The sequence below is a fragment of the Cyanistes caeruleus genome, chromosome 3 (genome assembly GCF_971803275.1).
Source record: "Cyanistes caeruleus chromosome 3, bCyaCae1.hap1.1, whole genome shotgun sequence".
Classification (NCBI taxonomy): domain Eukaryota; kingdom Metazoa; phylum Chordata; class Aves; order Passeriformes; family Paridae; genus Cyanistes; species Cyanistes caeruleus.
Genome location: NC_141703.1, coordinates 30,921,107 through 30,938,240, shown reverse-complemented (window position 1 = coordinate 30,938,240; position 17,134 = coordinate 30,921,107). Strand labels below are relative to the sequence as shown.

General features: G+C 39.3%; 1 protein-coding gene across 9 annotated transcripts in view; it reads left to right on the top strand.

Annotated features, from left to right (window-relative positions):
• The window catches only part of EIF5B (eukaryotic translation initiation factor 5B), a 36,087-nt gene extending 18,991 nt beyond the window's left edge, over positions 1–17,096 (top strand). For 3 of the 9 annotated variants that reach the window (XM_086880473.1, XM_086880474.1, XM_086880467.1), the window contains exons 9-24: positions 549–653; positions 2,805–3,100; positions 3,727–3,834; positions 3,978–4,088; positions 4,945–5,012; positions 6,166–6,307; positions 7,839–7,970; positions 8,592–8,774; positions 8,904–9,065; positions 10,708–10,839; positions 12,123–12,254; positions 12,366–12,442; positions 12,550–12,714; positions 13,662–13,800; positions 14,319–14,480; positions 15,349–17,096. In XM_086880473.1, the coding sequence (XP_086736599.1) occupies positions 549–653; positions 2,805–3,100; positions 3,727–3,834; positions 3,978–4,088; positions 4,945–5,012; positions 6,166–6,307; positions 7,839–7,970; positions 8,592–8,774; positions 8,904–9,065; positions 10,708–10,839; positions 12,123–12,254; positions 12,366–12,442; positions 12,550–12,714; positions 13,662–13,800; positions 14,319–14,480; positions 15,349–15,456 (2,222 nt within the window). In that variant the 3' untranslated portion in view covers positions 15,457–17,096. The remainder of the gene's footprint in view (positions 1–548; positions 654–2,804; positions 3,101–3,726; positions 3,835–3,977; positions 4,089–4,944; positions 5,013–6,165; positions 6,308–7,838; positions 7,971–8,591; positions 8,775–8,903; positions 9,066–10,707; positions 10,840–12,122; positions 12,255–12,365; positions 12,443–12,549; positions 12,715–13,661; positions 13,801–14,318; positions 14,481–15,348) is intronic. The other 6 variants (XM_086880475.1, XM_086880468.1, XM_086880476.1 and 3 more) reach the window with 4 other exon arrangements.
• Positions 17,097–17,134: the final 38 nt, after the last annotated feature.

The following is a 17,134-nucleotide window of genomic DNA, read 5'->3' as shown; positions in this document are numbered from 1 at the left end:
GTCTCTTACTAAGAGCTGCAGTCTTTTCATAAATCTTACTGAATTCCTGCTGAATGAATATGTTTAATGCTTCTGGAATCCATGGCATAATTATGTTAAGGCACCTGGTGTCCTTTTTATAGACAATTTGTATATTCTCACTAATTAAAATTCTACTGTAACTTGTATCCTTGTTTCTCTGTCACTTTGTTACACATAGTGACTGTTAATTGGGCAGCTCCTTGCAAGAATGGTGATTGTGGTACAGGTTTGGGAGGCATTATGCAGGCACTGGCATGATAGTCAGACAGCAACTAGCTGACTAGGTTTTCTGTGTCATGTTTCTTTCATGAAAGTTTGTTTAGGCAAAGATACTAGCACTGCATCATTTTTGTGGAGAGAATTGGAGATTATTTTTTAATATGTAGCATCTTATTTTTATGGAACTTGGAGGTAATTCAATAGAATTATGGCAACAGCAAACTTGTAAGTTGCAGTTGTCAGTATGTCAAAAGATGGGGAATCTAAAAATGTTATATGTTGCTGGACTGACTTTTTTCTAACTTCAGTGTTGGGCTGCTTAGTTTCAGAAGAAAAGGAGGAAGAAGACGAAACAGAAGATGCAGGTCTGGATGACTGGGAAGCTATGGTCAGTGATGAAGATGGAGAGAAAGGTGGGCATGTAAATACCAGATACATGTTTTTGTCTGTTTAAGAGGCTTTGGGATAAGTTTTCTGTTTCTATAGAAAACAGTATTTTACTTTGATTTTTCCTCTGCTCTGTTAAATAAATTGTGAGGCAAGTTCATACTTAAATAAATACATACAAGAGCCTCTTCTCAAACAACAACCCTTTGGAAATATTCTTATGTGCAGTTACCATCTAAAATAAATAGGTTGTAATTTTTTGGTCCTTTTTATGGAAGTAAAAATCCTCTTCTCTAATATGTGCTTAAACCATCTCAGTGAGTTTAGGAAAACTTTTTACCTGGTATTGTATTTCTTTAGTAATCATTTCAAAGCTGTAGAATTTTTTATTAAAAGAATCTGTCAACATCTGGGAGAATATCCTGTGAGAAGTTTCCAGAGGAGTGGAGGAATAAAATGGTGTGAAGGTTAAGTATGCATATGTTATAGTAAGTTCCCTTATACAAAGAGAGGCTGAAAGAATTTAGATTGTTTAGCCTGGAAGGCTTTGGGGTGACCTAATTGCAGCCTTCCTAAAAGGAGCCTACAGGAAATATTGAGAGAAACTATTTACAAGAGCATAGAGTGACAGGACAAGGGGAAATTGATTCAAGCTGAGGGTAGGTTTAGTTTAGATATTAGGAAGAGCTTTACTGTGAGGGAGGTGAGACATTGGAACAGGTTGCCCAGAGAAGCTGTGGATCCCCATCCCCTGAAGTGTTCAAGACCTGGTTGAATGGGGCTTTGAGCAACCTGCTCTAGTGGAAGGTGTCCCTGCTCTTGGGCAGGAGGGCTGTAGCTAGATGGTCTTTGAAGTCCCACCCCATGAGCCAAAATCATTCTGTGATTCTGTAATATGCTTCTTTGAGAGGCAGGTTTAGAAGAAAGGAAAGAGTTGCCAGAACATCTGTATTCCTGTGCGTGTATGCCAAAAGCTATATTCTGTCTATACCCAACAGCAGTGTTTATGGAGAACTTAGGGCTGTGCAACAGTGCAGGGATAAATTCTCAGGTATTTTCTTCCAGTGATGGAAAAAATTGTATTTTTGTGAGCTGTCCTGAATGGGGGTTGGTTACTGGACTTAGTACTTCTAGTCTTAACTCTTTCTTATGCTTAAAGACTACTTATTCATTAAGTACTTTCTACTTGCTTATACTTCTAGCACCTGTGCTTTCAAGTGTAATACTTGCTATACAGATACATACAGTAGAATGGGTTTCATTCCAGCACAGGTGTGTTCTGCTGGTGCTTTTGAGTTCTAAGGGCTGCTCGCCTTCTTGAGTGTTTTAGTCTGGCACCACTGTCCTGGCAAGGACATAGCACTTCTCACTGCTTGGATTTGAAGGCTCTGCCAATGGGATCCAGAAAAAGAGCCTTCCCAGGAATTAGTTTTAGTGTATTACTAAGCTGATGGGCTATGAGTGTAGCAAGGAAATGTAACTAATCTCTAGAAGCAATGAGCCTGCCAGCAGTGATATAAGGAGGAGAATTCATGTTTTTAAAGTTATCAGCTTGCCTCTTGTGATTTTGCAGGTGATTATAAATGGGAAGCTTTCAAAGAAAGAAGAATTACTTTTTGATAATTCTTTTTGTTTGTTTATTGAAGAATTCCTATGAAAAATATTAATCTTCTCTGAACCATCTAAGAAAGCCTGAAGATGAGATTTTTTTTTTATGGGTGTAGAAGAGACCATTTATTCTGATGGTTATGTCTGCTTAAATGTGCCTTCCTGATCAGTAGTGTACAGAATCCATATAGTAATGATTTGGAGTATTTTGGCTTTATTAAAAAGGTGTAGGTGCATTATTCCTTTATGAAGTGCACATGACTTTTAAGAATGTCTGAATGTTTGCAAATAATGTTAAATGTAAGTGTACTGATAATATCATTCTTCACACCCCCCCAAAGCTTTGCTTCTGGATTTCAAACACAAGCCAGCAGCTCTGAACGTTAAATACTTTTTTTGGTGTATTTGTTGTTGGGTTTTTTTGTGTTTTTTTTTTTTTTTTTTTTTTAACATTGGAAGCTGGAAAATGATCTTGACAAGCACTTAGTAGTCTCTTTTGCTTTTTGAAGCCTTCTCCCCCAGAAGTGTGAACTTAATAGAGAATTTTTGCTTCATTTTTTTTTAAACAGAGAGTAAACCTGTCCATATTGAAGTCAAGGAACAAAATGAAGTGGATGAGGAAGAGGAGGAGGAAGATGAAGAAGAGGAAGAGGAAGAAGAGAGTGAAGAATCTGAAGATAGTGAAGGCAGTGAAGATGAGGATGAAAAGACTTCAGATGAGAGAGAGCCAGACTCCCAAGCTATTGGAAAACAATCTATGGAAAAAAAGCCTAGCAAGGAAATTAGCTCTGATTCTGAGTATGACTCTGATGATGACCGCTCTAAGGAGGAGCGTGCTTATGACAAAGCTAAACGAAGAATTGAGGTATTAAGATACACTTGGATTCTTGTGTTGTATAACAAACAGATTAATTTTCAGTTAATTTTGTCTAATTTGTCAAAATGGGGTTTGTGTCTAATAATTTAGGGCTAATATTTAAGCAGGTTCAGAAATTGTGTTAATTAAGAAAAAAAAAACAACTTGGTTTTTTCTGACGGTAAAGTATTTGTTTTTAGATAACCTGACAACAAAAACAACAACTTTAGTGTTGTTTCCCTCCACCTCTATATCCTTCCTGGAAAAAGAGGCTTTTATTTACAGATAGATATTTTCAAGTTTTAAAAGATGTGTCTAAACTGTTCAGCACTTTCATGGCTGCTAATGTTCTTGGTTTCCTTGCTCAAGGTGCTTGTTCAGAATGTACCATCAGCAAAGCTACTGTTAGTGGATAGAACAGCTTAGCCTACTAGACTGTAACCAGAACCAACCAAACAAAAACGTAATGTTAGTCAAAATTTTTTGATTTACCAAAAGAGGGATGACAGACCTTAAATTGCCTTGAAAATATAAGTCCCACAGCTAACTCTGTGTTTGTTTGTATGTAATCAAGTCAAGACGTGAGCTGTGGTTTTTGGTTTATACTCACCAATTTTTATGTGTCTTTTACATAGAAGCGGCGAGCTGAAAACAGCAAAAATATGAACACTGAAAAGCTCAGAGCACCAGTTATCTGTGTCCTGGGGCATGTAGACACAGGCAAGACCAAGATTTTAGATAAGGTAAGGTGTAGAATGTAAAAGCACTGCCTGTGCCTCTTGTTTATGCATTTATTTTTTTGGGTGAAATAGAAAGAATTAGAGTGTGCTCAGACATAACTTTAGTCTCTTATATGTAAATATTTCTGGTCTTTTTTTGTCTTTAGCTCCGCCACACTCATGTGCAGGACAGTGAAGCTGGTGGTATCACTCAGCAGATTGGTGCAACTAATGTTCCTCTTGAAGCTATTAATGAGCAAACCAAGATGGTGAAAAACGTAAGTTACAGCACTTCAACAACTGCATCTTAAAAAATATGAAATGTAGACTAATAAAGGCCTTGTGAGATTTCCTGACATGGACATGTACTTTCCCCACTCTCTAATTTTGGGGTAGATTGTTTTTTAATTCCTATCATCCCCCAGAAAAGGGGTGGCTGTCTCATTTTTCATACATTTGATTTCAGTTAATGCATTGCTGTTCCTATGCAATGCAAAAAATATGCAAATACTGTTTACTCTGTTCTGGACAGTGCACATATGTACACAGACTGCTTACTTGTCAGGATTTTGATTGTAAATTGAGAGTCTTGAAACCTCTTGAATATATTTTCTGTTAAAATCTTACCCTTTGCTGTATGTGCTGAAATTTGGCCAATTCCTGGGTGATGAATTTTATGGTGTTACAGAAATAGTAACTGTTCTGTATCATTTGTTTTGGATACTATATCCTATTTTGCTTGCAGAAGTAGCTGGCTGAAAAGCCTTGGTCTAGTAATGGCTTTTTCAAAGATTTTACTCAACTTAGTAAACATGTAAACTTAAGGGAGAGGAGAAAATCTTCAAAGCAAGGATGGTAGATCTTACTACCCTGAAATGTTTTTTCTTCTGTAGGCTGCCTTATCTTACAGATTTCAGCTTAGCTTGTGGCCAGTTGATACCTGAGGAATGTGCTGCATCATTTTTTAAAATGTTGAAATAACTGTTGACCAATTTGGTTTATAGGGGGTGTTTGCCTTAAAATATGTATCTGGATTTTTGAAGTGCAGACTATCAGTAATGTTGCCAGCTCTTATTCTGTTCTTTTTTCTTCTTGTGTAACCTCTACAAGATGGCTAATATTTTGAAATGTTAGTTTGACAGAGAGAACATAAAAATTCCAGGCATGCTGATAATCGACACTCCAGGACATGAGTCTTTCAGGTAGGGTTTTCTCACAATTTTGTACTTCTCAGAACTCATGGTCAAAGCATCTGGAGATATTTTTAGCAAAGTGTGAAGTCTTAATTCATTGTTATAGCTCTCACTTGAAAAAAAGTCCAACAAAACCAACTTAAAAGTGGAGGAATTAAGTGGATTTGCTTCATTTGCAGGTGCTTTTTATGTCTGGTTAATTGCTGGCCTTTTATAGCTGATTATTTTTTTGTCTTCATGCCAATTGAGCCATGAATATCTGAAAAAGCATGTAAATAAATAGTTAGTGTAAGAGGAAAGATGGAAGCAGGAAGCTAGCTGGAGGAAAAGAGGTGAGGATTTCAGGTGACCTAAGTATTCTGCTATGAAAAATTCAAACTTTTGTCTTAGTATCTCATTCATAGTGTCCCAGTTAAAATAATTGAGTTTGTAAGACTGGAAGTTACTAATTACACGAGTCATCTGAGTCTTAGCAGAGATCAAATGCATTCTAGGAACACTAGTGGCATGCAGGCAAGTCACTAAATCAGCTTTTAAGGGTAAAACATGACATGCATAACTGAACTCAATGAAGTGCAATCTTGGGTGAAATATTGAAACAGAAGGATTAATACTTTGATGTGACATTTTTCAGTAAAAATCTTTGTAAACATTGAAATGCTGTGTTGTGGGGCACTTGGTAATGTTCAGATCAGTACCTTTGCTTGGTGCCTCTTACAGCTCTCCCTCTGTCTTCTAGCCAGGTTTTGTTTGGCTACAAAGACGCGATGGTCTTGTTACACTATATTGTATAAAATAGTGATAGTGTTTATGCAGTATATAAAAATAGTCTAGTTCAGATTTTACACTCCTGCATTTCACTTTAACTGTCCCAATTGTTGCTTAGAAAATGATCAGAACATATCTTACATTGTAAAAAATATATAATATGAAAACTTGCAGGAGAATAGTAGTTTCTTAATTTTGCTTACAAATTCTTTAATGTATTTCGTTAAGTGGAAATTACAGAATGTCATTTGAATGGTTTACATTCTTGAGGGGTAAATAACAGATGAGTTAGTTTTTTGTTTGTCAGTGTAAGTTGGACATCGTACTTGGTGTTTTTATAAAGGTTCTGTTGCTGAATGACTGATTTTTTTTTTCCTGTCTTTTAATGTCACAGCAATCTAAGAAATAGAGGAAGCTCACTTTGTGATATTGCTATACTTGTAGTTGACATCATGCATGGTTTGGAACCACAAACAATTGAATCAATAAATCTGTTGAAATCAAAGAAATGCCCCTTTATAGTAGCTCTCAACAAGGTAGGATAGATTTTTATCCTAATAGTGGATTTTTCTACTCTAATAGTGCATTTGACAATTGTCTGTTTTCTTCCTTGAACTGGAATTGTTTTGTGTAAAATCTGAAGGGGTGGTTCTTGGGTCTTGTGTGTTGCATTTTTTTATGTCCTTGATACCACAATGGCTCTACAGGAGCTTTGCAGAACAATCAGTTCTCCTGACTGGTAAATTTTGTTGCCTTATGTAACTTTTGTATATGATTCACACTTCTGGAAGTTGTACTTAAATTGTGGGGTTTTTTTCCCCTTGTGCCTACTTATATACATTTGTGTGCATTTTCTGATAAAATTCCAACACAAGCTTCACGCTGATGAGTCATACTTTATTTTAGTCATTGATACTGGTTAGTTTGACTTGAGGACAAGCTGACTTCAGGCCATGGAGCAGTAATGTTGATCACTGGTGGGAAGTGTTTTGGGCTTTGCAATATTAGATGGAAAATTAGATAGTTATTTTCAGCCCTGGTTTTAGAAATCCTGTGCATGAGAAATCATGCTGTGTGTTTGTGATGATTTGATGAATTGAATTATATATATGAAATTACTCATGTCCAATGACCTTGGAAGCCATCTGACATGCTGACAGAGAGCTGTCAGAAGGCTTTTTGTGTGCAATGTAAGAATTGCAATATACTTCAAAAAGTGAAAGGAGCATTAAGACTGAAGGTGGTTGGAGCTGAGGAGGCCATTATGTCATTGCCAAGACCAGCTACTTTTTGAAAGAATGCAAACAACCTCTTGGATGGAGAGGTGTCTAGGCCTTATGGCAGAGTAGTAGCATTCTCTCTCAGTCAGATGCAAAGACCTGACTGTCATTTGTTGCCATCAAAGGCCTACAGTGAGCCTGAAATTAGATAGCTAAGAGCACTTGCATTTTAAGTAACAGTTGTATTATTTGACCAGGTTATAATCCATTTTCTTAAGATGTAGTTTTGATTTGTACGGTAAATAGATTTTTGGTCTAAGTCTGTCCTGCTTTGGCAGTTATCTTGGGGAAGTTTTTCTGAAGTACAGTTTTGTCTTTTGAACCCCACTCTGATCCCTTCTCTGTAGCAACGTGGGAAAGGGTCCATATTTACCAGTAAATTTTAAAAGTTCTTTGTGAAGCTAATGTAGTCTCTTTTCAGGAAAAAACACAAACACCTCTATGGTTTTGGGTTTTTTTGGTGTGCATGTGAATCTATAAACAGGTCTCTTCTGAATGTTTTATTTTAACCTTGGTACAATTTATACATATAAACTTTTTCCATATGAAAAAGATTACTATAGCTTGAATTTTTAAAATCTGAATACTGCTACCCTGTAATACTGCCTGACATAAACAGAGCTAAATATAGCAGCTAAAGCAAATAAAAATGCTTTAATTTGATTACTGGGGCACATAGATGGCTGGCTAAGTTGGTTGATAAAGTATTTCTCACTGATGATGTGGCATAGGCATAAAGACACCTTTTAGTAAGCTGCATAAGGTGACATACTGCTGTGTTTTCAAGATTGATAGGTTATATGACTGGAAAAAAAGTCCAGATACAGATGTAGCTGTCACCTTAAAGAAGCAGAAAAAAAATACCAAAGATGAATTCGAAGAACGTGCAAAAGCTATCATAGTGGAATTTGCAAAACAGGTAGGTTGGAATGCTCAAGGTTCTTTGCTAAAAGGAATAGTTGGGGATGGATGAATGGTGTGGTTTGTTTTGCGTTAGTGGGTGGTTTTTGTTTTGTTATGTTTTTTCCCCTTTCCTCAAAACAACTTGGAATATCAAGAAAACTGTTCCTCTCATGAATTAAACTTCATTGTTTTTGCATTTTGCATAATTTTAAATGCTCCCCCCTTACTGCTGGTTTGGAGAAAAAAGCTAAGTGCTGTGCATGGTCAATGGAGTCATGAATAGCAGATAAAGTTTTCTGTCACTGATCTTTCTCTTTGGGAATAGCCTGAGAGAATTCCATCTGTCTCTTTTTCTCTTGGAAGGGTATGAATCACAGCAGTTCTGGGAACTTCCTCTGTTGGTGACATACAATGCTGTCTAGAAGCTAGATGGGGTAATTAGCTTTGTAGAATTATCCCACACTGCTTCCAAGTGTGGATTGAGGCTTCATGTTCTGTAGCATGCTGTCAGTAACAGTGTTGGCTTTTTAAATTGGGATTTAAAAAATGCAATGGTATTTGATTGGCGTTGAATGTTACTATCAATATTGATGTGTACATGTGCTTTTCCCTATGTAACTGTTAATCCTGATTCCAGGGCTTGAACGCTGCCTTGTTTTATGAGAATAAGGATCCCCGCACTTTTGTTTCTCTCGTACCTACCTCTGCTCACACAGGGGATGGCATGGGAAGTCTGATAGCTCTTCTCGTTGAGCTCACACAAACCATGCTGACCAAGAGACTGGCTGAGTGTCAGGAGCTGAGAGCTCAAGTCATGGAGGTAATACACAGTAACTCTTTCTTGAAATTCATACGGAAATTTCTCCCCTTCCTGCACCCTTCATTCTGCTAAAAAATGTGTGTTTGAAGTGCTTAAATAGGTAGTAACTTTTTTTCCCTTTTCTTTCAGGTTAAAGCACTGCCAGGCATGGGCACTACCATAGATGTTATTCTGATTAATGGACGTCTGAGAGAAGGGGACACCATTATTGTTCCTGGGGTAGAAGGTCCAATCGTAACTCAGATTAGAGGTCTGCTGCTGCCTCCTCCTATGAAGGAGCTACGAGTTAAGGTATGGCAGCTGGTTACTGTACTGGCGTTTAGAACTAGGAAAAAAATAAATCAAGCTTTATAAAAAGAGATGTAATAGAATGTGGTTATAGTAACAGTATCTGAAGGTGGCTTCAAGGGGAATGCAGGGGACATCTGGTGTCTTTTGTGAAAATATACTTGTATATTCCTGTTGGGGTGTGTGTTGTCACAGCAGTGGCAGGGAGCATGACCAAGGATTACCTTGCAGCGAGGATTAGGATGTGTATGCTTTAATAAGGGATTCAAGTCTGTGGCTACATGTGAGAGGAAGATACCCATCTTAAATGGAAACTGGAGTGTACTGGTACAGTAACTTCCAAGTTAAAGTTGTAATATTAGTAGAAATGTTTTTTTAGTAACAAAAATCATATACACTTATATTTGAGAAAAGTGAACACATGAGTTTCTAGGGCTGGTTGGCAAGTGGCAGTGACCAGGACTTCTGCAGAATGTGCTGCCTCTTGGCATTTTCAAGAGTTGTTGTAGGTTTTGCTAGTCTTAGCCTGATGAGAGACCCTGAATTTGCAGTCCTTCCTGCATGGCTTTCCATGAAATGAGGAGGAGACACAGAATCAAAAGGTTGTAAATAAATTAATATATATATATATATAAAAATATATATAACATATATATATATAATATATGTATAATATATATATGTGATTCGAAGATGCAAGAAAACAGCTACTTTGTGCAGATGTTTATTACTTTCCTTTTAAACAAAAAACATCAGACTTTTTTAAGGCGAAGAAAACCATATAGATAACCTAGGTGAATGTAATAGGAAAGGTCTTGCAGGTTTGGGAACCTTGAGATGGGGAAGTGGACCCAGGACTTCTTGAGGCAGGCACTGAGGGTGCATTTTGATTCAGCTTGTTCATGTGGAATTGTCATCCTTGAAATAAAACCGAAATTTCTGAGGTGGAGGGCTAAAGGATAGAGGTTTGCAGGAACAATGTGCATATTGAGGTAGGAAGCTGCCGTGCAGTTTTAAGAAAAGAATGGGACTTATGAATAAAAGAAATTAATAAACAAATCAGAAAATCCTTCCAACATCTATTTAAAGATCTTAAGAAATAACTGGTTTTGTTGTGTCTTAGAACCATGCCCTGAGTGCAAGATCTTTGAGGTTCCCTTGGATGGGAAATTGAACATGGAATTATGCACATGACTAGGCTGGATGGCCTTCTGTGGGAGAGTGAGACAGCCTTTCCTGCACAGGGGCTTGGGCTATGTGTCAACTAAACTCTAGTGTTTTTGTTAAGCTGTTGGCACCTTCCTATCACTTGCCTATGGGCTGAATTTTTGGGGTTTTATTAGGGGGTAGCTGCTTATTGGTGTTTGCTCTTTTCTTGTATATGTTTCTTTTTGGCCCCCTTCTCTGCTTTTAGAAGATTTCCCTGTGCCCTACCCACCTTGGCAGGGGTGCAGGGGGTTTCTGAAGGGAGAGGAAGGAGCAGGAGGACTGAAATGTGCAAATGCAGAGCAGAGGCATTAACTAAAAAAAAGTTGGGAGCTGCTGCACTTTACTGCTCCCTGTTGTGTTCTTCTGCTCAGCCCTGCATTGTGTTGCTGTGCACCAGCACAGAACTCTTTGCTAGTGTGTATATTTGCTTTTTCAGAACCAGTATGAAAAGCACAAAGAGGTTGTTGCTGCTCAAGGTGTGAAGATTCTTGGGAAAGATTTGGAAAAAACTTTGGCTGGTCTGCCATTGCTTGTAGCTCATAAGGAGGATGAAGTCCCAGTCCTCAAGGTGAGGTGGTTGATGTTGAAGCACAACACACTCTGGGTAACTTGAGCTCTCTGGTGATCAAATGTTGAGAGCTCAGTTTGTAAATAACTGGGGTTTTTTGGTTGTTTTAAAAACTGTTCCAGTAATATATTTTAGTCTTACGCCCACGTGAAGTTTTGGTGGTGTGATGTTTTTAGTATCTTGACCATTATTTTTTTCCCTGATGTTTTGCTAGGATGTCTTGCTGCTACAATAAGGTTTGAAAACAAGTATTGTGGCATAATTTGATTTGGTTCATTACTGATTTGATATTTGTAGTAATTTATGGATATATTCTAATCAAATTATATTAGGTATAGATCTGCTAGTGGAGTTTTGCAAACTCTCATAATTGCAAAGCTAATTTAAAACTTTTGCAATACATTTCTTTTGTGACTTACACATTAAAAATGTGTGAAAGGATGTAGCTATCCTAAACCCCAAACAGCTCCGTGTTCTCCAAAGACAGGAAGTTAGTTTAGAAAGGAAACTCACATGTTGGTAATTCACTTTTAATCATAGTCTTCCTTTATTCTTTTGTCTACTTATTTGTGCCTTTGAAGGGAAGTTAAACTTTTGGGATGTCCAAACACAGACCTTGTTGTTGGGTCCATACAAGTATTTATTTCAAATGTACTTCTGGTAGTAGATACACTATGGCTTAAAGTCAATGGCAAAACCCATTCATCTTCCAGAGGAGGAGACTCAAGTGTTTGAGGTTAGAAGGCACAGGCTCTGGAAAAGTGTGGGTTTTTTACTTCTCTAAAAGCAACAAATTGGTGTTGCTGCTTTTGCATCCTATTTTGTACCCAGGCCTAAAGAGTGTTCAGGATCCCTTCCAGCTCGTGGTTTTAGGTGTCAGATTTTGTCATTGGTCCTTGGGCAGCCAAAGGCATTGCCACACAATGTGGGCCATGTGTTTGCTCAGCCTTGCCAGCAGAAACTTGCTCTGCTGGGGAAAATGATGTGTAGTCTGTAGAGAAATGTTACCAGCTCTGAAGGTGGGCATCTGCTCAGTTTTATATGATCATCTTTCTGCAAAATCCTCAGGTGTAGTTCAGCTCAGGATTTTCTAATGCCAGAAACAGTCAGTGTCTCACAGGCTGTGTATGATTTACACTGCAGCTCTGTCACTTGGGACCTATCACTATGGCTGTCACGTGTGTTCAGCAGCTCATTAACAGGAAGATTTTGTACCCTGAGGCATGAATAGCAAGAGAACTAAAATTTGCTTTTTCTCTCCTGTTTGTTTTTGTTTTCTAAAGGATGAACTAATACATGAACTGAAGCAAACGCTGAATGCAATCAAATTAGAAGAGAAAGGTGTTTATGTCCAGGCTTCTACTTTAGGCTCTTTAGAGGCATTACTTGAATTTCTTAAAACATCAGAAGTGCCAGTAAGTACTACTGTGCTTTATCTGATGTTATTGATTCTGTGTTTAGTCAGTAAATGTTTCCTTGTGACTCAGGAAGATTAGTGACTTGATTTTTGTGACTTTCTTCAACAGTATTCAGGAATTAATATAGGTCCTGTCCATAAAAAAGATGTTATGAAGGCATCAGTTATGTTGGAACATGACCCGCAGTAAGTACCTTTGCTTTACTGTGTTGATGAATGTGCAGTGGAGGCCTGGCTGCAGCTCTGGGTTTGTGGTGTGCCTGGTGAACTGTTGGGCTCACTGCTCCCTACAGGTACGCCGTCATTCTGGCATTCGATGTGAGGATTGAGCGTGACGCACAGGAGATGGCTGACAGCTTAGGAGTTCGGATTTTTAGTGCTGAAATAATTTATCACTTATTTGATGCCTTCACAAAATATAGACAAGACTACAAAAAACAGAAACAGGAGGAATTCAAGTAAGTATGAGCAATCATATTCTGGATGCTTCCCTAATAAGTGTCTCTCTTATTTTAGTGTAAATGAAGCTCTATTTAACTACTTGTTTGCTTATTACTTAGCATGTAGTTCAGATGGAAAGGAAGGAGAGAAGATGGTGGGACAATAAATAGACAATAAATAGTTTAACTGTTTAGATTGGGATTAGGCCTGGTAGGGTGAGCGCTGTGCTGCAGATGAAAGATTCAGCTAGAATTGTTGTGTAATATGGAGTGTTTTCATTAAGGTTTGCTTTCTATACTTGGCTTCTCTTCCTAGATTGTGACAGATGGGTTAGTCTTGCAGAGTTAAAAAAACAAAACTAAAAGGATTTGGATTCTATTGTTTCATATTCATGTGATTCCAGTGTAGAGGGCTTAATTCCAACTGCAGTAACATGGATATGTAATTAAGGATTTATAGGGACCCAAAATTAATTTTTTGAAATCGTGTCATTGGGTGGTCTTCAGTAGAATAAGGACAGTCAAAATAAATGAGAATGTATTTAATTTCATATTGATCCCAACTTGAGTTTGCTTAGCTCAGCTTTTAAATGTATTTGTTCACTTGGCAAAAAAAAATTCTGAAATTCTGGAGTTCAGGCAGCCATATTTTTATTCCTGTGTTCTTGTGAGGCTGTAATTACACTGTGAAATTACTACTCCTTTGGTCTTGGTCAAAGTTGAGTGCTCAAGCCTGTCAAATTAGAATCCATTCCAGGCATGCATAATTATTGCTCCCTGTAGTTCTTGAAGATCAGGTATAGACTAGAATTAGCAATTGGAAAAGAGGATTTTTCCTGCTTGATTTTTCTCCAAGTAACACTCTAGAATGAATGCCCAAGAAGTGTGGGAGAAGGCAGAGCTATTAATGTTACATCCCCCTTTCCAGTGTATCTTTCAAAGTACCTTTTCTTGTCATCTTCCAGGCATATAGCAGTGTTTCCTTGCAAGTTGAAAATACTCCCTCAGTTCATTTTCAACTCTCGTGACCCAATAGTGATGGGTGTCGTGGTGGAGGCCGGACAGGTGAAGCAGGGGACTCCCATGTGTGTACCTAGCAAAAATGTAAGTAAGGGCCTCTTCTCACTGTATATTTGATCCAGTTGGTAGTTCCTGGGATGATGCACCATGGAGTGCTTGCATGCCTTTCTTCAGTGCAGAGATTGCTGGTAGGAGATAAGAGTCAGACTTGCAGATGAAGTCTTTCTTTTGGTGCTCAAATATCTCACTGCTCTCTGCCAGAAGAGTTGAGCCCTGGAGCGGGGCACAGGAAGTGTGGCTGGAGGGCACCTGGTATTGAGTAATGGGAAAAATTGTCCTACCTGCTAGCTAAAAAAAGGGGAGAACCAGCTCTTGACATTTTAAGAGATAACCAGTTGATATCCCTGAGCTGTGGGAGGTTGTCACTGCCCCTTTCAGGATGCAGCACTTGCTGTGCTGTATGTTTTGCTTGCCTGTGCCGAGGTGGCAGCTCCACCAGTGCTGCACTTCCTGCAGCAAGTCTGCCTACAAACAAGAGTTTAGGGAAGGGTGTGTGCACAGAGGTTTGGTGGATGTGTTACAGCTGCTTCATTGTATTACAGTTTGTTGAAATTGGAATAGTTACAAGTATTGAAATAAACCACAAGCCAGTGGATGTTGCAAAGAAAGGCCAAGAAGTTTGTGTTAAAATAGAACCTATTCCTGGGGAATCACCTAAAATGTATGGACGACATTTTGAAGCAACAGATATCCTTGTCAGTAAGGTAAGAGAAATCTGCATTTGTGGAGAGGGCTTAGGACAGAGTAGCAGCTTGCTGGAAGTGGAAATACAGCATTAAGCCTCAAAAACAGGGGAGAAGCCTTCTGTCACAGACTGACATTCACTTGGGTGGGTGTGTGTGCGGCATTGTGCAGCTGAGGTCCTGCAGCTGTGGTTTGAGGTCTCTAGTGGTGCCCCTGCAGAGGCCCAAAGGAAGGAGGTGCTGCAAAATTATTGCTGTGGCTGCAAAGACCTTGCAGCTCAGAGCACCTCAGAGGGCAAAATGCCCCACTCGCTATTTGCCAGCTGTTTGTACACAGAGCTCAGCAGTCCCCCAGGGCACCACAGCCTGTGCTTGAAATTGCACAATAAATAGCAATCCTCCAGTTGCTCTGAGTGGGGCACTGGGCTTGAATGAGATGATACCTTGCTTCATCTTTTGCTGTTGGAAGTAAAGCCACAGCTCTTCACCTTCCCAACTGCTTTAGTCACCATGTCACAGGACACCACCTGCCACACACATGCCAGGGGCATTTGCCCACAAAGGAAGGACTAGCAGGGCCTGCAATAGGGATGGGGTGTCCTGTAGGTCCTGGTGGAAGCAGCAGACCTCCCCAGTTCCTGCCTTACTGCATAAGGTGTGGGATGGTCCGTCCAGCTGCAGCCCCTCTAGACCAGGTAATGGACATGGTGTGAGGAGAAATGAAGGGAAACAAATAGGATGGGCCATTCAACTGATCAGCAGCAAATGGGGGCTTAGAATGAGTTTGCCTGGTGTTCAGACTGCCCTTTCTTCAGAATAACTGTTTCCAATGTGCTGAAAGCTGCCTTGAATTGCTGTGTTTCTGATGGCTTTGTCTTGTGTGTTACAGATCAGCCGTCAGTCCATCGATGCTCTGAAGGACTGGTTCAGGGATGAGATGCAGAAGTCTGACTGGCAGCTTATAGTAGAACTGAAGAAAGTGTTTGAAATCATCTAGATAACTTTTACAGCAATGGGGAGGCAGGAATAAATGCGCTCTTCCTGTTCTAAAGGAGTTACCAACAAAGTCCTGTATTGAAGACAGTGTTGGATATGTTTGGGAGGAAAATACGTGGATAAAATGTTTTCCATGAGAAACCAAGAAATTTACACTGGTTTGACAGTGGTCAATTTACATGTTCCCATGGTTCCAATGTGCCTGTTCCTCTCCTACTACCCTTCCTAATACTGGCTGCTGTTTTAAAGTTTGCCCTTCCCTCTCTTACACCTTCTCCTTCCAGCCTTTTTCCCTCCTTCTCTCCAAAATAAATTGAATTTTTATTACAGAACTAAAGCTCTTTCACTTTTATACTGATGAGAGCAGTACTGCAGTATTTGATTAACCAAGCTTCTGCAGACTTTGTGATTCTTGGGACATTTTTGATGTAAGAAATCTTTATTTATGCATACTTCTTTCCTTGACTTTCTTTTCCAACATTCTTCTGCTTTGTGCCTATAGAGTTTTTTTTAAATAGAAAATTAGGCAATTGGATATCTCTGTATTTGCTTTGTGTGAAACAATGTTGTAAAGCATAGCTGCCCACCTTTTTCTGCTTGTACAGTTCATGGAAGTCAACCTGTAATCATTATAATGCAGAGCCACAAATAAAGGAGATGGACATAGCAGCCCATTTGTTTTACAGTTTGCTTCAGTAATCAAAGTTTCACTTCATGGGCTGTGGCAAATGTGGAAAGGCCAGGCAGGAAGGAGCCCCCTTGCCTCCCTCTGCTTGGCAAAAGGGTGGAGGCTGTTCCAGCACAGGCATTTCCTCTTCTGAATGCACTTCCTGTGTGCTCAAGGTGGTGATGTCAGCGTTCCCGAGGCACGGGAAGGGCAGGCCAGGTGTTAGGCACAACTCCCAGAGGAGCTCAGAGCTGACGTCTCCAGCTGCTGCTCAGGGGTGTGAGCACCTGCAAACAGCTGCCGGCCCAGGAGCTGTGACTTTGGATGCTGCATCACAGCTGTGGAGTCACCTGACAGCGTGGGACTGAACCAGCTCCAGTGTGGATGTTAGTGATGACCAGGAGTCTGTAATCCCAGCATTTTCCTACCCCACTTCCCCTCTGCCTCCCTGCCTGGGATGACAGCTTGAGGTGTTCTTACAGAGGCTGTCTCTGGGTAACTCACAGCTCATGTTGACGGGAGCAAAACAAACACTCTTCAAAAGCACAAGCTGAAACGAAATCGAGGATCGTTTATGCAGCTGAGATTTTTCGCATTTAAGATACTTACAAAAGTTTAACATGCAACACGCAGTTTGATCAGATTTCTTCTGTCACTTGGATTACTTTTTTTGTTGGAAAAATCTGAATGTTATGATTGAGACTATGTGGACTCCATTACAAAGGAACATTTAATAACTCACCTCCTTTGCAAATGGAATTTAATGTTCTGGATTTTTTTTTGTTAGACTTTAAACTTGCCACTGAAAAGGACCTTTTCACTATGGTTGGTGTGTGGTGCGACTTCCCATCAGTGGGTGAACAGAATGATCAGAGGGAGGAGACTGCATTTAATTGTTAAAATTTTATTTTGCAAACTATGCAATCGTGAAAACTACACTAATAAAAAGTTCTTAAAAGAACGCAGATCTCAAAGAGTGTGGTCAACGTATTCTGCTTTATTTCCTCAAGTG